The following is a 20,199-nucleotide window of genomic DNA, read 5'->3' on the forward strand; positions in this document are numbered from 1 at the left end:
GACATCTCTTCCTTCTCTTTAGGCATGGGGTTGGAGCTCGTGTTCTCCACAGTCCCCTTCAGGTGGAGCCATCCAAGTGGGTCCAGTAAGGGCTGTACTGTCCTCCAAAGCCTCAAGCCAGAGATTCCCTTGCACCTCCCCCATCCTCCCCCCTCCCTGTTTCCATCAGTCTATGGATGATCTTTCCTCCATCACTGGTCTCCTCCTCACCCTCTTCTATCCTGGTCCAGCTCATCACCCCTCACCCATCACCGCAGGCTCCCTGGCCTCATTTTTGCCCCTTCCAATCCATCCTCTCCTCATCCTTGGGTCCCAGGGTGATCTGTCTCAAATAGAAAACTGACCATCTCAGCCCCCATTTCAAACTGGCTCTGGTCCCCAAAAACCCTCCATTTCTGGCCTGGCACTCAAGGCCCTCTCAACCCAGCTGGTCTCATCTCCCACTCCATGCCCTCCCAGTCACCAGGGCACGTCCTCTGTGTGGTCCCAGTGCACAGCTCATCTCTCTGGCCATCCACCCACCTACCCCACGGGCCTGGCCATGCACCAAGCAGGCATCTGAAATGCTTGCTGAGCAGCAAAATCTTGAGAATGTCGCCACCATCTGTGCAATTGCTATGGCTTCCCCAGAGTCCCACCAAGTCTGGGCTTTCTGGAAGCACCAATTTGAGTGACAGGCCTGAGGGTCTCACCCTGGGGGCCACACTGTGGAGACAGCGCCTCTTTTCACTTCACCTCTTGCTGCTGGGCCTCTGTGCCACAGCCCTTGGAGAGCCCTCGGAGATGGCCATCATCTTTTCCACCATTCTCCCCGAATCCACTTTAACCTGGGAACACCTTAGGAACGGTGCCTGACTGCCATCCTCAGAGTGGGCACAGACCCTTTCCCACTTTCTCATGCTCTGGGTCCCTGGTTCAGCCTTCAGTGTCTTTTGCTTACTCCTGGGCCCAGATTCCTGCCTTGAGCTCTCAGCAGGTAAAGTGGCCTCCAAGGTGGCCGACTGTGTCAGGAGGGAGAGACAGGAGGGCTGAAGAACAGCAGACCCTGTGTTCAAGTCTCAACTCCACCCCTGAGGCCACTGAACCCTTCCACTGAGGGAGCAAGGATGAAGCCCCAGGCTTGGGGGTGATGTCTGGGGCTCAGCCGTCTTGCCACTGGGGAGACTCCCGTTGCTGGAGAGGCAGAAGGCAGCCAAACAGAGCTCTCACCAGCCCCCTGTCCTCTGCCCAGCCTGAGCCTCACCCCCACAACTCCCGAGGGGGATGGGGGCTTGCACTTGGCCTGGTATAGACCCCAAACCACCACGGCACACGGGCAACAGCACGGAGCAGCTCCAGCCACAAGGATGGAGATGACAGAAGCTGAGGTACGGGCTCTTCTGAGCACCAGCCTTGTACTCCCTCACTGTGATGGCAACAGGAGTGCTGCTCGGTCACTTCCTGGTCATTTAGTGAGTCGGGACTGGGTAACTCAAGCAGAAAAGCTCTGGGAGCCCCCCAGGGGTGCTGGTGCCCCTCATATGGGGAAGGGCTTGCAGGTGCTGCAATAGCAGTCCCAGGAGGATTAACTGTCTGGGGCTCTGAAATGCACATCATGGATGCAAGCCCTGCAAGGGCGCTCCTGGGCAGAGGGACCATGGGTCCATGGACCCAGGCGGGGAGGCAGAGTTTGGACTTGGGGAGGGGGAGGGCTCTTTGGCGCAGCAGGAACAAGATCCTTCTCAGACGGACCACTGCCTGGAGGCTGGGGTGCTGGGACCTCGAGCAGGCTGTGTCTCCAGGTGGGAGCCACAGCTGGACCTCCACCTGCAGGGAGGCAAGGGGTTGGGGTGGGGACTGGATGGAGGGGTGGGAGGACCCTCTAGGCCACTTGCAAGTTGGAATCTAGATCAAGGGTGAGAAGCCCGGCCTCTTCCACTACCCAGTCCCCCAGTGGGCTCATGTGGAAAAATCCTGTCCACACTGCCAGGACCTCAATGACGAACCCAAGGACACAGTTATTCTCTCCTCACCAGGGTCCAGCTCCTCACGCTGGCATTCAAGGCCCCCATACCTGGCCTCGCTCCCATCCTTCACTGTGTCCCAGGATGAGCCCTCCTTTCTCATCTTTCCCCTACCCTCCCCCACCCCTCATTCTTGCCCCCAAAGCCTCTGCTCAGTTATCCCTCCCCCATTACCTCTCTCACAGCTCCGCCAAAGCCCCCTCCCCAATCCCTGTGGGCCTCTTGGGCCCAGCGCTGTATCTCTGCACCTCATTCAGGACTGCCGGTTGTCTCCTGGTTTCACTCGCCCAACGGGGTGCCGGGTCCCTAAGACAGACCTGGGTGGGGGCCGGGCAGGCGCCAGGCCACGGTGGGCTCAACAGGGGGCCCGTGTGTGGCTCTCCCTCCTCCCTGGCAGGCCCAGGAGGAGCCGTGCCTGAGGCCAAGGCAGGAGAAAGGACGACGGAGAGCCAGGTGCAGTCCCTAAAACAGGCTCTTTAATAACATTATGTCTTCACTGAAGAGCTTCGCTTTTCCCACCCAGCGCTGGGCGGGGGCCGGCAGGGTCCGTGGGACGGACGGCCACGTGGGCCATCGCCCCGCGGCCGGGCGGGTCCGGGTGGCCCCAGGGCCTTGGCGCCGCCCGCGCCCGCCTAGTAGAAGGAGTACTGGTTCTCGACGGCGCGCGTGCGGCCCCGGGCGCCCTCTCCCGGCCCGGCCTCTGGGGGCTCGTCGGCGCCCCCGCCCACCGCCTCCAGCAGGCGCTCGGCGCTGTTGCTGCGGCTGCGCGCGCTCAGCGGGCCCTCGACGGGACGCGAGGCGCCGGGCACAGACGCTGCCGAGGACGACGAGGCGGATGAGGACGAGGCGCCGCCGGCCTCCGAGGGCGAGGCGGGCGGGCAGGCGGCCGCGGCGAGGCTGGAGAAGTAGTGCTGGCCGGCCGGCTCGCTCCAGCAGACGGGGGGCGCGGGCGCGGCGCTGGGCGAGGGCCCCGGGTCTGCAACGGGAGACCGCGGGCCGTCAGCGCCAAGCCTGGGCCCTGGCCTCCCCCCCGCCACCCCCCAGTCCCGGCGTGCAGACAGGGGCCAGAGCCCCGGAGGAACGGGGTGGCCTGGCATCACACAGGGAGCCGGGAACCCGAATTCAGCGCACCGGGTTCCAGCCCACCTCCCCGATAACTAAAGTCATGGTACAGGCGGCAGCGCACACACGCAAACGGCGCTCCACCCGCGTGCCGGGCACCCTCACTCACCCCTCCAAGGCTTCCTTCCTTCAACAGCTCAGCGCTGAGCCCCACCTGTGCAGGGATCTAAGGGACTCCACCCCCTTCCACCTGCCGGGAATTACTCAGGACACGGATCCCTCAGGGCTGCCACTCTCCCGCCAATCCTGATGGCCGGGTTGCTTACAACTTGCCCAAGACCGGGTGCTCATCCCACTGGGTCTAGCAGGGTGGCAGCCTGAGGGTGATGCCCTCCCCCACTGCCCACCTGTCTATTTGCACGGGCCAGGTAGGGGCGTCTTACCAGGTGGGGGGCCCTGGGCACGCACATAGCTGCGAAGGGTGATGTCTGCAGAGCCCCCAGACTCCAGCGGGATGGGGTGGGTGTGGAAGTGGCGGAGCATGTCGAGTACAGACTGGAACCACAGGTGCTGCACGTGGCACTGCCCATGGCCGTTCAAGGACAGGCGCAGGTGCTGTGGGCATAGATGGGTGTGGTCAGTGTGGGGTGCGGGGGTCCCGGACTGGCCCCATGCTTGGCAAGTGCCTTGGAAGGTCACGGGGAGGACCAGGTCTCACAGAGGCCACAGGGGTGGTGTCAGAGTGGGGGCCCCTCACACATGAGCCCATCTTAGGGGGGGGTCATGCCTGTGGCGGGGATGGGGAATGAGGGCCACAGAGCCAGGCTGCGACTGGAGGGAGCATGCATCTGTCCCTATGCTGGGAGCACCCACATCAGGCCCTTCACACACCCCCTCCATCCCTAGTCTCCAAAAGCCCTAGAAGGTAGAGATTACAGTCTCCATATTAGAGATGGGGAAACCCAGGCATAGGGAGGGAGAGACTCGCCCACAGCCGCAGAGCACAGAGCTAGGAAGAGAACTCGTGTTTGGATGACCCTCCCACCCCAGCAGCTAGGGGTCTGCCCACTGTCCCGGTACAGGCAAAGCCCAGCAGGCTGGAAACAACCCCCAGGGTGGCTGGGGAGGAATGGCTGCAGATGCTACTCAACTGTGCTGTAGCGGGAGAGCGTGGAGCGCGGAGGAACAGCGCCCACCTGGGCCAGGCGCCTCAGGGAGGGAGGGGCCACAGGTCTCTGGCTTCAGCCCTTTTTTGCTCCGTGGTGTATCTCACGAGGGGAAGAGTGGCCGTCTCTGGGGTGTGTGTGGCAAAAGGGGTGATGACAGGAGGGTGCAGGGGACGGGGGAGCTGGCCTCCTAGTACAGGAGAGAGAAACCCTGGGGAGGAGGGGAGTGTTCCCATGAGTGAGTTCTGCCACTTGGCAGGGCCAGAAGTTGCCAGAACAGTGTGGGCAAACCCGGGGAGCACTCATGGCAGCCCAGGGCAGGGGCTCAGCCCAAAAGGAACAGCATGGTGGGGTCACACCACAGCCTCAAGTCGGGGTGGGGGGGGGCTTTGGGGACAGAGACCCAGGGCAGAGCTGGGCCCCAGGGAGCGTGTGCCTCTCAGTCTTTGGAAAAAGATTCCAGACATTTCTTATCTGAAGGTGAAAAGGGAGGCCTCGTAAGGCACAGGTCTTCCTTCCCGGGAGGTGTATGAGTAGGAAGCTGCTCTATCCCACCACTAACTTCTCCAGCTCTGCACAGGACTCTGGATGGACACCGTACTCTGAGAGGCACCGGCTGTGGTGAGTACAAAGTTCACGGCTGGCTTTTGCCCTGGAAAGAGTGGAGCCTCCCGCTCTGTCTCCCCTACCAAACACCCTGACACCACCCCCCGGCCCCACCCGCCTCCCCCATGCTCCACGGTGGGCTGGGCACCATCCGAGCCTCTGGCTTGGGCATGCATCAGATCCGGGCCCTCCTAGGAGGCTGCCTTGGGGCCGTGCTGGCTGAGAAGTAAACTCCGGGTCAGGCTGCCAGGGACAGCGTAAAGCGCCTGGTTGTCAGAGGAACTGGTGAGGGCAGCTGCTTTCCAAGGAGGTGTCCACAGGGAAGTGCTGCCCATGGGGCCAGGGGAGGGCCTGAGCCGGGCCAGCCGGGGGCTGGGACACTGGCTACCAGTGCAGGCCTGGAGCAGGAGTCCTAGGGTGCCCCCTCCTCCAGCAAGGACTGATGGAAACTGTGTCCTGGGAGGAGCCAGGGCTGTGTCTGTTTCCTTAGCGGAAACTCGGGATGGGGCGGAGGGGAGCTTGAGGTTCCTGCTCACTCTGTCACACTGAAACCCCCCCACGGTCACTGGACTTTCTGTCATGTTTTCCTTTGTGCCTTAGGTCATTATCAGCACGCAGTGCCGTTCCTTGAGAGCCCGCCTTCTGGGTTCACAGTCGTGCCTTTTTGGCCCTGCCCTGTCTGGACCACCCTTCCACTTGTCTTCACCTCAAGGATTCTCTGTCCATTGCACATCTCAGGTCAAGATCCTCTCCTAGTCTGGCTGGTGGGGTCAGGAGCCTCCTCTGGCCCCCCATTCTCTGCAGCCCTCCTGCCGGGTCCAGCTCCTCCTCTTCTGCCTGGTTCTCTAGGGCCCACTGCATGTGGTTCCCTTCCACATCCCCTGGCCTGGTCTGAGCACAGGCCTGGCCCGCAGCTGGGGACCACGAGGGGCTGGTGAACTGTGCTGAGCAGGGGACAAGAGGGGCTGTTGGGTGTGTGGAGCATTGGTTGACCCCAGCCCTGTACTGAGGTGGCTCTCGGTGGAGACCCTCAGAAGCCCTAGTGCTACGTGATCCCCAATGCACAGGGTCAAAGTCAAACCCTCAGAAGGGCCCAGCCTCCTGGGGGCTCGGCCACCAGCAGGTGATTTCCCCATCGGATAATGGCGAAGCCATGTCTGGGGCAGACTGTAGCCCCACAGAGAGGTGCAGGAGGGATGCGAGTGATTCGGGGCATGGCCAGGGGTAGGCCTGGCCTGTGGGAAGCCATGCCACCCCTACACCCATGGAGCCTCCTCTTGGGCGCAGGTGCAGCCTCAGGACCAGGGCCACTTCAGCCCGCCTCCCCCTGGGCTGGATACTTCCCCCCTGTGCCCCCTGCCTTCCCTGACTTACCTTGGCCTTGCCCTGGAAGTTGAAGGTCAGCACGTACTCCCCAGGCCGAGTCTCACTCTGGCGGATCACGAAGAGGCCGTGGCTCCGGGGCCCGCCTGCCAGAACCAGCTGAGCTGCCTTGACCCGTGACAGTGTCCCGTGGAACCAGGGGTAGTCAGAGAGCTCCAGCTCGGGCTCAGCCCCGGGCTCCGGCTCTGCTCCGTCCTCCACTGCAGAGGGATGACAGTGTGAGAGGCGTGGGGGAGAGAGGGGGCACATAAACGAGAAAAGGGATGCATCACCTTGTTGGGTTTTTGCATGTAAGATGCTGCTGAATAATTTAGAATGAGGCAGGGAGCTGACCCACCCACTAAACATATGAGGTAAACTGAGGCAAAGAGAAGAGAAAGTGATAGAATAAGAGAATGTAGATTTAAACTACAAACCGGTTTAGCAAATAGCTTAATGATAAGAATGTATCAAATGATGGGAATGGGTGCCTTTTGTCTCAAGGATAGACCATTAATAGCAATTGGTGGGGCTTCCCTGGTGGCGCAGTGGTTAAGATCCGCCTGCCAATGCAGGAGACACAGGTTCGAGCCCTGGTCTGGGAATATCCCACATTCTGCGGAGCAACTAAGCCTGTGTGCCACAACTACTGAGCCTGCACTCTAGAGCCCGCAAACCACAACTACTGAGCCCACGTGCCACAACTACTGAAGCCCGCGCGTCCAGAGCCCATGCTCTGCAACGAGAAGCCACCGCAACGAAGAGTAGCCCCCGCTTGCTGCAACTAAAGAAAGCCCGCACGCAGCAACAAAGACCCAACGCAGCCAAAAATAAATTAATTAATTAAAAAAAAAAAGCAATTGGCAAATGGTTTCTGTTCTCACATAACATATATGAAATGCTCTTGCACCTCCTGAACCAGTAACAAAACTCCTCAATACCCCAGCTGTATCTGCTTGTATGTATAACATCAGAATATGCTTATTTCATAATCATCGTCCAATTTTCTCTGGTTTGGTGGGATCACTTAGTTTCCTGGGGTCACCCTCTAAGTCGGCAACAAACCTGGGAACAAATCAAGTGTCTGTGTCCCCAAGCCCTCGTTACAACCCTTTGCACCCCTTTCTGTGAGCGTTTTCTACTGAAACCAGGGCCCGTGGGAGGGGTCACGTTCCCGGACTAGCCTGCAAAAGCCAGAACAACCGAGTAGCTGTGCAAAGGACCCAGTGGGATGAAATGTCACAGCTTCTGAGGCTCAGGAAGGGCTTGGGAGAGGCCTGGGGGTGCCTGTGGCCTGGGGCGGGGGCGCAGGGAGGGGCAGCGGAAAGAGTGCAGCCCCACTGCACCTGTGTTATTGCTGTCACTGCCGCTGCCACCTGGGGACTCCAGGGTCTCCAGGAAGGTCTCCAGCGGGACATGGACCAGGGACTCCCCGACGGCATCTCGAGCTCGGCTGTGTGGGGCTGTCACCACGGCTGCCGTTGTCTCTAGGGGCCGGGGCATGTCCGCTGCTGGAGAAATGGCAGGTGAGGAGCACGTCTGTCTGTCTGACCATCTCTGAGCGACCGTCCCCTCCGACCCTGCCCTCCACTACTCCAGCCAGCTCTGTTCCCACCTACCATCCGTCAGGAGCTCACAGCTGCAAGAGGCCACACGGCTGGCCAGACAGCTTCCCCGGGCACAGGGGAGGTCGGCGTCTTCCTCACTGTCCCTGTGAAGGCAAGAAGGCGCAACCATGTCCTGCCATGGGGCTCGGACCACAGGCTGCTCATGGAGCCAGGCAGTGGCAGACAGTCCCACGGCCAGCATCAGCCCTGTCCCTCTGCCTTCACGTCCCTCTGTCACACCCTCAGCTTGCTCTGTGGCCACCATGTGAGTGACTGGGCCATATGGAGATGTCTCCTGGTGCGTGCAGCTCTCCTGGAGGTCACATGACCCCTGCCCCCTAACCCATGACAGGCGGCCCTCCTCCTAGGATCCCACGGAGGCCCTCATACAGGGGCAGGGCGTGGTGGTGGGCGGGGCCGGGGCCAGCTCCCTTCCCTGGGCCTTTGTCTCCCCATCTGTGTCAGCTCTAAAGTACGGCAAAGTGAGTTTCACCTTCATGAGGGCTGGGGAATGAGTGTGCGGAGCCGGTGGCTGGGAGGGTGGCAGGGGAGGGATAACGACCATTTTGGAGATGGGGGTGGCGGGGTGGGGGGGTGCTGGGAGGCGCTCAGCACTTTAATTGTGCTTCCTTAAATGAAGCTGTTAATTAGAAGGCAGCAGCCCCTCCCCCGGGGCCTGGCTCACCCCAGGATCTGGCTGCCAAATGCTTAGCTGGCTGGCCTGCCTGCCCCTCCTCCTCCTGGCCTCGGGATCTCTCCCGCATGGTGCAGCCAGCCTCCCTGCTGTTCTTCCTGCACACAGCTGACCATAGCTGCCCTCTGCTTATTACTAGCCATGGCCCCCCACTGCCCCGACCTACAAGCTTCCGGGGCTCCCACAGAAGTCTCCTCCTCATCGGCTCTAATTCCAGTCACCCGAGGGCCCCGACATTCCCTGCGAGTCCCAGGTCCTCGCACACCTCCACAGCCTTTGCTGGGCTGTTCTCTCTGCCCTCCTCCCTGCCGCCCCCAGTCCCCTCTGCCAGGCTCAGGCCTGCCCTTTGTTTAAGCCGCAGAGAAGGGGGGCACCTCTATCACGACAGCTTCTCGGAGCCCCAGGACTGGATTAGGGGCCTCCCGGTTGGTCCCCCACCCCTGGCACTTTGGGCTCACCCCATCACTACCCCTCTCCTAGTGGTTTCAGCCTCCCCTGGAGTGAGAACAAGACTTGATTCAACTTCACTCCAGGTCCCCAGACCCTAAACCTACAGAGCCTGCTGGGAATGGGGGTGTGGGTGATCTGGCCAGCACCCACCTGGATGGGGCCGCAATGAGAAAAGCCCATGTGTCAAGCTCAGCTCCTACCCTCACCAGGAAGCTGCTCCCCGTGAAGGCTGGACCAAGGGCACAGCCGAGCGAGGCCCCCCCACCCCGTCTTCCCATCCCAGGAGCACTTGGGCACTCACCCAGGGTCCACACAGCCCTGGATGTCAGCTACCCACGAGTGCTTCTGCAGGGAGTCGATGGTCTCCAGGATGTACTCTGCTCCGTTCTCCACCTGGGGAGGGGGTGGCAAGAGTCCAGATCACAGTCAGCACCCTCAGCAGAAGGCTCCGGAGCCCCTCCCCCTTGGGGGCTCACTGGTGAGGGCAGCAGGGAAGACAATGGGGTCCCGGGGTACAGCCCACACTCTCAGCAGCCCCTTCCTCCTGGGCCCACCCCTGGGGATCATGGAGATGATGTCCAGCCCTGCTGAGCTCAGGTCCTCAGGCCCTGGAGGTGCAGCCCTGGAGGAGGCCATGCTGGCCGGGTAAGGGATGAGGAGGTGGGGTGGAAGGGCATCACAACCCTCAAGTCTGTGAGGGGCCGGCTGGCCCAGCACTGAGTTGAGGGCCCACACGCCGTTGAGCCTGGAACTCCGCCTCTGTGGCCACACCCCTGGGATAAGAAGCCTCCAGAAGGGAAACAAGGAGGAGAAAGCCGGGCCCAGAGTGTGATCCTGCACATGCATTGTCTGATGAACTCTTCCCAACGGCCCCATGAGGGAGGTGATGCTTTGCCCATTGTACAGATGAGAAGACAGAGGTTCAGAGAGGTCAGGTAACTCGCTCAAAGTTACACTAGCGCTCAGTGGAGGTGTTGGGACCTGAACCCAGGTCTCTAACGCCAAGGCCTGGGCTCTGAGCTTCTTGTCGCGTGTCGCAGTAAAGAGCAGTTGGACTCCCAGCATCTCAGAGCTGGGATGGTCCTCGGAACTGCCTTCATCCCCTCTCTGAACGGATGGGGAAACTGAGGCCCCCAGTGGGCCGGCAGGTGAGCCCGTTGGCCTCAGGGCTCCTGAGTGTAATCAGAGACACAGAGGCCACCCAGCTGTCGGGGGCGAGGCTCTGACCTGTCTCATCCAGCAGATGAGAGTGCCAGGCAGGGAGGGGCCGTGTCCTCAGTCCCCCGCCTGGGGTGACTCAGGGTATGGGGTTGGCAAATGTTTGCTAAATGAATAAGAGAGTTCATGACTAAACAAACAGGGACAGTAAAAACATAAACCCAACCGGGAGCCTGGAGAGGAGGTGCGGGGGGGCCTCCAGGCAGCTTTGGGTGGGTGGAACCAGGCCTCCTTGGGGACTTGGCCTCACAAACATCCTCTAATCCTCCAAGGAGGCACAGGGCCACAGCCCTGGCAGCCTGGAGCCATGTCCTCAGCAACCCAAGCAGGCCACCCCAGTGATGTGGAGCCTGGGAAAAAGAGGAGCTGCCCCCAGACTCACTGGGGTGCCTCCCTGCCCACCCTCAGGGCCTTTGTGCCCTCTGTGGGACCAGGCAGGTTCCCACACTCCAGTGCTGGTGACAGGAGCATTTGCATAACGGCTGCAGGCTGGCTACCAGTTCCTGCCTGTGGGGTGGGTGCTTGCTGACTCCAGTGGGGGAAGGGAGGGGAGGAAGTGAAACTCAGGACCTTCACCCAGGCGCAGGAGGAAATGGGAACGGGGCCGCACACGGTGGATTTGGACGACACCTGGGGCATTTGGCTTTGGAGCCCAGGCCAGGATTCACTTCTTAGCTACGTGCTTGACATCTGCGTAGGATCCTGGGACCCCCAACCAGGGCTCCCTCCCCCTGCCCTGCTGCCGGTCCTTTACCCTCACCTCCCCCGACACTGCCCTCAAGCTCTGCCACCCATGAGGGATCTGTGGGGCCCGGGGTGGGGCTCACCTTGAGCACGAACGTGTTGTCCTTCTCCGGCATCTCCAGGGGCATGGTGGTGCGGACCTCAATGATGGCCGACAGAGGGATGCTGACTTTGGGCCTGGAGGCCTGGGAAGCCAGAGGAAAGGGCAGTGAGACAGTGGCCCCAGGGCCTCCAGAAGCCCTCTCCCCCCTCCCCACTCCCAGAGGTCAGAGCAGCCCTCAGCTTAGGATGTCAGGCAGCCCTGGCACAGAGGTGTCCCAATCCCCATTTCACAGATGGGTAAGTTGAGGGACTTCCTGGGAAACAGAGGGACCTCCTGGGAAACAGAGGGACCTCCCCATATAGTCACACAGCAAGTCAGGGACAGAGCTGGGACTGACATGAGTCTCCCACCTCTAAGCCCTGAGGGGGTGAACTCTGCCCCAGCTGCCCTTCCGCCCAGCGCACCTACTGGATCTGTGGTTTTCACATTTTTCACCTTGACCTATAGTAAGAAATTCATCTGACGTTGTGACCCAGTACACACACACAGGTAAAAATATCTCTGAAACACATGTTTCACCAGACAATATTTACCCTGGCTGTGTGATGGAGTGTGATATTTTCTATTCTATTCTAGTTCATTTAAAAAAAAATGCTCATCTCCCCCTTCAGACTAGATTTTCCACAGCACAGGTCTGGAGCCTCAACTCAGAACAGGACTCCTGGAGCCGGGCAGGCCGTGCTCTAGGTGGAGGAAAAGGGACCAGTGTGGGATTTAACCAAGGTGAGCTGGCAGGACTCCTGGGGACGGCCACTCTGTGCCTGGACCCCCCACTCTGCCCCAAAGCTCCTGGCCCTGGCATGAAGGCCCCCTGGGGCTGCCTTGAGACTGAGATTCCTGGCAGGGCTTGGGCTTTGGGACAGGGGCTTTCTTAGGAGGAAAGGGAAGGGCCACACGTTGGGTGGGCAGGCGGATGGGAATTCCTGGCAGCACTGGCTGCCATCGAGCAGAGCAGGGCTGTGCTTGGGGCAGTGACTGCGAGGCTTGGCTGACCATGGCAGGCCATCAAGCCAGCCAGCGGGGCAGGGGCCGCGGTCCTGGAGTGGGTGGAGCAGACAGGTCTGCAGTGAAGGCTGGTCTAGGAACTATCGCTGGGCTCCCGCTGGCCACAGGCGGTGATTCCTCTGCCTGGCACTTGAGGCCCGTCTGTCCTGGCCTAGCTGCCTTTCACCCGGCTCCAGCTCACTGTTACCACTTCCCTGGACAGAGCCGTCAGGCTGTTTCACGACCCCAGACCTTGGCTCACTCAGCTTGAGTCTCCAGAAATGCCTGTCCTGGGGCCCTGCCACCTGGTGAACACTTATGAAGCTTCTCCTCCTTGTGGCCCCCAGAGCATCCTGTGCTCACCCCACTGAGGTTTATTTTACCATCCAGTCCAGCAAATATCACTTGCCTGGTGGTTCCCTAATGGCAGGGGGCCAGCATCATTGCTCCCTGGGTCCCAGGGCTGGCCGGCCTAGGGCTATGAGGGCACCTGGGGTCCAGGAGACTTTTCCTGCTGTGTGAGCGAGAGGGCAGGATGCTGGAAGCCTGACACACGGGGCTGTGTGAAAGAGCAGTCTGAGGGTCCCAGAAACAGCCCCTAAGCCTGCAGACTCCAAGCCCCGGTCTGCTCCAAGGGTGCAGCTAGGCCTTCAGGGGCAAGAGGAGGAAGAAATCTGGACTGCGGGTGGGTGAACGGGACTCAAAGGCAGGGGGAGTGTCAGCAGGGGCTCCCCGTGGGGCTCATACACCCTGGAACCAAACATATTTGGGAAACCGGACCTGAGCCCTCACCAGACATGCTTCCCACCTGGCTCACTCCTGAATTCACAAACATTTGCATGAAAAAAGGAGGGTCTGAGGCCAGATCTGGGATAGGAACCCACCTGCCTTTCTCAGAGGTTGGGAAAGTGACCCCTCAGGAAGCCTGCCCTCTGCCAGCGGTGAATGGTGGGCTGCAGGGGGTGGACTAAGGCAGAGGGCACCGGCTGCTGTGTCCCCTCCCTCGCGGGCAGCAGACATGCTATTTACAGCTGAGCAGCTGTGGTTGCCACTCAGGGCCCAGAGGCATTGAAGCCCTGCCCTGTGGGTGACCCTGGGCAAGCCCCACCCCACTTCCCACCCCTCACTGGGCCTCGGTCTCCCTGTCTGACAAATGGTGGAGTTGGGCTTAGTGGTCTATGACTCTCTCAGGGACCTAAAGGTGGGGGCCTGGGTAGGCAAAAAGTCCTTGGTGAGTCTGGGCATCCTGGGACTTGGGGAGAAAGCTCTCCAGAGAGTCAGTGTGTCCCTGGGAAATCACCTCTCATGCGGCTCACGGGCACCCAGCCTTGGGGAGTCCACACCCTGCACCTCCAGGGGAGAAAGGCAAGGAGGAGCATCCAGAGTCCCGACAGAAAGGGAGATGGAGAAGGAGGCGAGACGCAGGGTGGCTAAAGCCAGTGAGGAAAGAATGGGCCCAGAGGTGGGTGAGGGCCCTGGGTGGACAACCTCCCACCCTTCCGCACCTCCCAGTGCACAAGGAGCTCCCACCTCCACGCTCCTTTCATTCCCACGACCACCAGGGTGATGGGTATAATTAGCTCAGCTCCGCTTCCCGCGAGCTGCGTGACTTTGGGCAGGCCACACCCCCTCCCTTCGTTCCCTTCTGTTCTGTGACCTGGGGACCATGCTGCCCGCCTTGCCGGGGCAACTGGGAGGATGAGGGCTCTCAGAAAGCAGGCACTATTGTTAGAGTTATTCCCTCTTTCCAAACAAGGCAGATTTGCTCCCGTGGAGGAGACCCAAAGCTGCCCTCAGGGCTCTGATGTTGAGCCCCCAAGAGAGGGGAGGGCACAGTGCACTTAGGTGAGCGGCCATGCTGGTGACAGCTAGGAGAAGCTTAGCTTTTGAAATCTGGGCCGGAAAGGGGCCACCTGGGCAGGGGCTGGGCTGGAGCATGGCAGCCAAGCTGGGGACAAGCAGATTTCCCCTGAGCCAGACGCAGACCTCCGGCAGGCCCTCTGTGAGTGTGCCAATGTCACTGCCTGCTTTCCTCTCTGGGGAGGCTCCAGCCACCCAGGGGCCCCAGGTGAGGAAGAGGAGTCCAGGCAGCCAGGCTCTCCAATACCTCCAAGAACAGTACCCAGAACCCCTTCTGTAGCCAGAGGGCCCTTCTGACACCTCACAGGCAGAAAAAGAGGGCCTGAGGGGTGACTTGTCCCGGAGGCACAGGGGGGCCCCTGGCATCCCAGGTTCCTGACCCTGAATACTCCATCCTGCCGATCAGATCAGGCAGTGCGGTCCCCGAAGCCAGCCCCTCCACGGTCCCCCCAGGTGGGGGTGGGCACTCACCTTGGGCGGCACGAAAAACTCTAGGCGGAAGCGCTCGCCTGCCACGGCCCTGCGCAGGAGCAGGCGACACTTCTGCCACTGGGCGGCGCCCCCGGGGCCCGCGGCCGCGTCGTCGGCTACCATGAAGCGCAGCGCGCCCTCGCGCTGGATGTCCACCAGCTCCACCTTGGCCGCTAGCGTCCGCGACAGCCGCAGGCGCCGCGTCCACTTGTCGCGCGGCTCGGCTGGGGGCTCGGTGGCCCGCGGGGCGGCATCGGGCTCGGGCGAGGAGCGCCGGTGCCACATGTCGCGCACGCCGTCCACCACGCACAGGCTCATATTGCGCAGCGAGAAGCCCTTGCGGACGCGGGCCTTGGCCGCCGCGTGCGCCGACACGTCCTCGGAGCTCCGCGAGTGGCCGTAGGGCGCGGCTTTGAGCGCCGGGGGCCCCGAGGGCTCGGGCTCCATGGCGTCTGGGGGCTCGGCCGCTCCCCGGGGCGCCGGCCCGGCCACCAGTACGCGGCGCACCTCCTCGCTGAACACGTCCAGGAAGTTGGCGGCGAAGTGGCGGGAGAAGGAGGCCCCGGCGTCGGGCGTGTCGTAGGCCGGGTTGTCCCTCAGGAAACGGCAGAACTTGTGCGCGAAATCCACGGCGGCCGCCTGCGCGTGCAGTTCACAGAACTGCCGCCAGTCCGGGACCGGAACCGGGACCGGGGCGGCGGCGGCGGGGCCGGGGGCGGCACCATTCATGGCTCCCGTCCCATCGCAGCCCCCGGAGGCTGCAGGCGAGAGGAGCGAGTGAGTGAATTCCTGACCCACGTCCAGAGAGCCCACCTGCCCCACTCCCCCAGGGCTGTGTGCAGCCTTTCAGAGCAGCTTCAATGTGTGAGGAGGACAACCAGGCAGGGGGGACACGTGTCTGCAAGAGGGGCACTCTCCTTCAAACAGCAGTCTCAGGGAACCCCAAGGTCATTCCTGGGCTTGGCGAGGGAGGCTGGGATGACAGACGCCTTCAAATGGGGTCCCCAGTGAGCCTCCAAGTGACCTCGCTTCCCTGAGTACCCTCTTGAGGGTCCCCAAAGTTCGGTGGACAGGAAGAAGTCATGCACAATCCTCTTGGCTCTACCTTTGAAATATACCAAGAACACCACCCCTCCACTGCTCCCCGCCATCCGTGCTGCTGTCCTGGGACCCACGCAACCCTTTCTCCTGCCTGCAGTATTTTAGCAGCCTCTTCATTGGTCCCCCGGAACCTGACCTCACCCCCTATAGCCCGTTCTCCACCCAGGAACCCAGTCATTTCTAAAACATAAGACAGATCAGGCCCTCCGCTGCTCAGAATCCTGCAATGGTTTCCCACCCCACTCAGAGTAGAAGCCAAAGTCCTACCCATGGGCCCCAAGGCCTCACATGATCTGCCTCCATTTGACTCTCTGAGCTTATCTCCCGCCACTCTTCTTGCCCACTCTGCTCTGGTCACACCCGAGTCCCACCCCAGGGCCTTTGCACTTGCGATTTTCTCTTGTACTTGCCTGGAATGTCCTTTCCCCACACCCCCTCACGTTTTTCAGGTTTCTGTTCAAATACCATCTTGTCCGATAGCTCTCCTTGCCCACCGCTCTATTTAGAATAAGAAATTCTCCACCCAGTGCTGGTGTCTCTGTGCCCTTTGCCTGCTTACTTTTCTCCACAGTGCTTATCCCCATCTGACATTCTGTTTATCCATTTGCTTGGTCTTGTTCCACCCCCCCCTGGACCGCCCCCCCCCAGCACCACACCCTCCCCGGAGAATGCCAGCTCCACAAGGCAGCGTTTTTTTTTGCGGTAAGCGGGCCTCTCACTGCTGTGGCCTCTCCCGTTGCGGAGCACAGGCTCCGGATGCGCAGGCTCAGCGGCCACGGCTCACGGGCCCAGCCGCTCCACGGCATGTGGGATCCTCCTGGACCGGGGCACGAACCCGTGTCCCCTGCATCGGCAGGCGGACTCTCAACCACTGCGCCACCAGGGAAGCCCAAGGCAGCGGTTTTGACAGTCTCATATGTGGCTGTGTCCACAGTGCTGGGCACATGGCAGGCACTCAGTAAACACTGAATGAATGAATGAACAAATGAATGTGTTCAGCCCACCAGGCATGTCACAGCTGTCACTGCCCAAGCCGTCACATGGGGCCTGAGAACACACAGCTTGTTAGTGACAGATCAGGGATTCTCACGCTGACTCTGAGACTTTGGGGGTCACCTCCCAGTGTGGATCTAGTATGACCAGTTTTTCATACTGGCATTGAAGGCGCTGCCTTTTCAGACTTCTTTCCCTCACCGTGGACTGGCTGCCTGCTCTACTTGTGTTCCCACCTCCTGGAATCCTGTTCCCTCCAGAGCTCCCATCCAAATCGGACCTTCCTGAAGAGGCCCTGATCGGGGAACCCCACCATCCTCCTCCTATCCCCAGGCCCCTCCATGCTTTCTCACTCCGGATCGCCAAACTGCATGGTGTGTGTCTAGTCATCTGGGGGCCTTGCCTCCTCATCCCCCATCACTCCTGGGGGCACCAGCCATTCTGTTTATGCACCTCCTCCCCAACAGACCAGGGTGAAAATTACTGGTGGAGAAGAAGTGGGGTGATGCGGTCCTGCCCTGCCTTAGGGAGCCCCTGTCTGAGGGGGCCGGCCAGTGTTAGGGGAACTGAGACAGGGGGTCATGCTCTCGCCTGCCTCTCCAGGATCCCCACAATTCCCAGCATGGCCCTTCCCTCACAGCTCCTGGGAGCACCATCTCCTCTCTCCTCTGGGATCCAAACTCTGTAATTAATCACCAGGTAAAAATAGCTGCCCCACTTCTGTGAGATCATCTGTGGGGCCTCTGGGCCATAGGGTACCGTGGGAATTCCCTCTCACCTTGGGGCAACCTCGGCCATCGATCTGCAGTCAATAACCACAGGACAGCCCCAGGGAGGAAACAGGCCACTTGATGAGGCCACTTAGCACTGAGGACAGTTTTCCTTCCAAACCAGCAGGTCTCCTCAGAGGCTCTCACCCCAGCACTGGGGGAAGAGTAGCAGGGAGCTCAGAGGGCTTCCTGGAGGAGGTGGGGCTTGCCCTGGGCTTCATGCTGGCAAAGAGGATGAAGAGTGACTTCACTGCAGCCATGAGCAGTAACTTGGAGGCAGACTTTTCAGGACATGGGGGAGGGGCTGAGGCACCCATGAATATGGCTCATGCTGGGCCTTTCTCCTGCCCTGCACTTCCTTCTCATCTGGCTAACTCCTACTCATCCTTCAAGAATGAATCCAGGGGCCACTTCCTCCAGGAAGGCTTCCCTGATCTCCCCTGCCTCCCCAGCCCAGGCGACAGGTGTTTCCTCTGAGCTCCCACAGTCCCTGCCTGTGCATCCCTCTAGCGAGGCGCCCACTGCGGGGTGCCCCAGGTATCTGTTTCCATGTCTGTCTCCCACCTGGCACAGGCACTCCTTGGGGGCAGAAGGCAGGCCTGAGTCATATACCCGGAATGGGGGTGGAAGCAGGAATGCACCTGCCACCATCACCAAGGCCTTGGCCTGACCTGTGGAGAGCGGGCATTTCTGAGGGTGGGGTGGGGACGAGGCCCTGCAGCTGAGCTTGTGAAGCCCCGTCCCTGGGTTCCAAGCCCATCCATTTACCCAGCAGGGCAGTGCTCCCCACTGGGGCCATCTCTCTCCCTCCTGAGACCACCAGGAGGGTCAGACTAGGTGACAGGGCAGCCTGGGAAGGGCTAGCACTGGAGCCAGCAGCAAAGTGTGGATGCCCCACTTGCCATAATTTTGCCCTCCATGGGGCAGGTGGGGGCAGGGAGGAAGTCGGTCCCAGTGCCACATCCTCAAGCATCAATCCCCATCCCTCCCACTCTTCCTGCTGGTTGAGAATATTCTTGGCAAGGAGAAGGGGCAGAGTGGAGGGACAGGACCCAGGGGAGAGGCTTTCACTGGGTGAGGGGGCGGGGGGAGGGTCCCATCTAGGCCTCACTGGAGGTAGGGGTGGAACTCGGAGAGGAATCTGCCAAGGGTAGGGGGCACATGTCCTAGGCAGGCACTGGCCTGGGAAGCACAGAGGTTGGGGCTGCCTTGACCTCCCCCCTCCCCTGCCCTGACCGCTTGCTGACTGGCCAGGAGCCTATGGGCCTGACGCCCAGCACAGCAGCCCTCACTGTCCCCTGGGTCCAGCTGGGGCTACACAGAAGTGGCAGGGGCTGTACAGCCAGGGGTAGAAGTCACAAGCAGCCGGGCCAGCCCGGGAGCCCCAGCCCTAGTTACAGACTGAGGCCCAGGCATGGCTCTCTGTGAAGGGGAGGCCGCAAGCCAAGAGGAAGACGGCTCAGCCCCAGCAGGGCACGGTGTGCTGTTCCCAACTGCCCGTGGGCCAGAACTGGGGAGGAGATCGAGTGCAGGGACTCTGCTGACCTGGGCTCCAGGCCTGACCCCACTGCTCTCTGGGTGAAGGACGTTGACCTCAACTCCAGCCTCTGGGCTTCAGTTTCCTCACTTTAAAAACGAGGATGAGGGAATCCCCTGGCGGTCCAGTGGTTAGGAGTCCGCATTTCCACTGCAGGGAGCACAGGTTCGATCCCTGGTCAGGGAACTAAGATCCCGCAAGCTGCGTGGCATGGTGAAGAAAAAAAAAAAATGAGGATGAGGGGCTGCCCCTCCCTGGAAGGACAGCACAGGAAGTGGTCTCTGCTGTGTTATAATCCATGTGTACCTGTGGGCAGGACTAGGGCTCTCCAAACCTTTGGGTGGAGCCAAGAAGTATCTCCAGGGACGAGTCAGTGTGACACCCAATCAATCATTCTGCAGGTGACCACAGACCCAGATGTGGGAAAAGCAGAGCCTCAGGGGGAGGGGAACCCAGAGGTACCAGAAGCAGGGTGGACGAACTCACCGGGCTCCTACTGTCTGGCCTGTCTGGGAAGGTTTATGGATTGACTCCAGCAGGCCCTGGGCTCTCCCTCCTCCAGTGGCTCCTTGGGAATTTCCACCTGAGTCTCTGCCTGTGTCACTCTCCAGCCGGCTGGAACTTTCTTCCTCACTCTGCTGACTAGTCAAATTCTGCCCCACCTTTAGGCTATGTAAAACACTCTCTTCTTCCAGGAAGCCTTCCCCCTACACTGGCTCTTCCATCCTGAGCTCCCATGGCCCCTGTGGTCCTTGGCCCTCTTGCTTCCATGGGCCGGGTCCCAGCTCCCCCTCCTCTGGCCCCAGGGAGCCAGAAGAAACCTGCCGAGTCAGTGCGGGACAGCAATGGACTGGCCGGTGGGAGATGTGGGCTCTGTCTCGGGCCAGGCCCTATGTCTCCCGAAGCCTCGGCTCCCCATGCGGTGCTGGAGCAGTGGCCTCCAGTGGCCCCTGTCATGGCCCTTGGACACTGAAGACTGGGGCCCTACAGTCCCTCTAGGGGTGGGAGCAGAGGCAGGCAGGAGGTTGCCTCTCACCTTCACGGGCTTCTTCTATGAGGACTCTGGTGGAGACAAAGGGAGCCCCACCCCCATTCCGCCTGGCCTGGGGATCAGGTGGTGGCTCCCCAGCGGCCCTGGGTGGGCAAACTACCCTCCCCAATCCATCACCCTGGGGTTCTTCCAGGCTCAGCTGGGCTGTCTGGCTTCTCCTCCTGGAGTGATGTTTTTTGTTCCCATCTTGCCAGGGCCAGAGAGTGATGGGATGGGGCTTCAGGGAGGCAGGGCAGGGGGTGGGATGGGGAGGGGAAGCATAATCCAGTCCCTGCCTGTTGCCTTTCCAAGCCATGGACTCTCCTAACCCCTCCGCCAAGAACCAGACGGGAGAATCCCCCAACCCCCACCCGGTTAGACGCCTGGGAGAGGGCGCGGCGGGCCTTCCGGTGGTGAACACACACTGACAATTGGAAA

At 61.0% G+C, this 20,199-nt stretch overlaps 1 protein-coding gene across 2 annotated transcripts; it reads right to left on the reverse strand.

The window, feature by feature from the left end:
• Positions 1-2,538: 2,538 nt before the first annotated feature.
• Positions 2,539-15,092, reverse strand: SH2B2 (SH2B adaptor protein 2; the record flags this gene model as incomplete). 2 transcript variants are annotated; one of them, XM_079720269.1, is made up of 8 exons in its annotated part: positions 2,539-2,979; positions 3,509-3,680; positions 6,212-6,420; positions 7,546-7,710; positions 7,819-7,910; positions 9,252-9,343; positions 10,996-11,097; positions 14,331-15,092. In XM_079720269.1, the coding sequence occupies 8 exons, from the start codon at positions 15,057-15,059 to the stop codon at positions 2,636-2,638; spliced, it is 1,905 nt and encodes a 634-aa protein (XP_079576395.1). In that variant the 3' UTR covers positions 2,539-2,635. The 2 variants fall into 2 exon arrangements, with proteins under 2 accessions (XP_079576395.1, XP_079576394.1); XM_079720268.1 differs by having other exon boundaries at positions 7,546-7,707; positions 14,331-15,059.
• Positions 15,093-20,199: the final 5,107 nt, after the last annotated feature.

The sequence above is a fragment of the Hyperoodon ampullatus genome (genome assembly GCF_949752795.1).
Source record: "Hyperoodon ampullatus genome assembly, chromosome: 14".
Lineage (NCBI taxonomy): Eukaryota > Metazoa > Chordata > Mammalia > Artiodactyla > Ziphiidae > Hyperoodon > Hyperoodon ampullatus.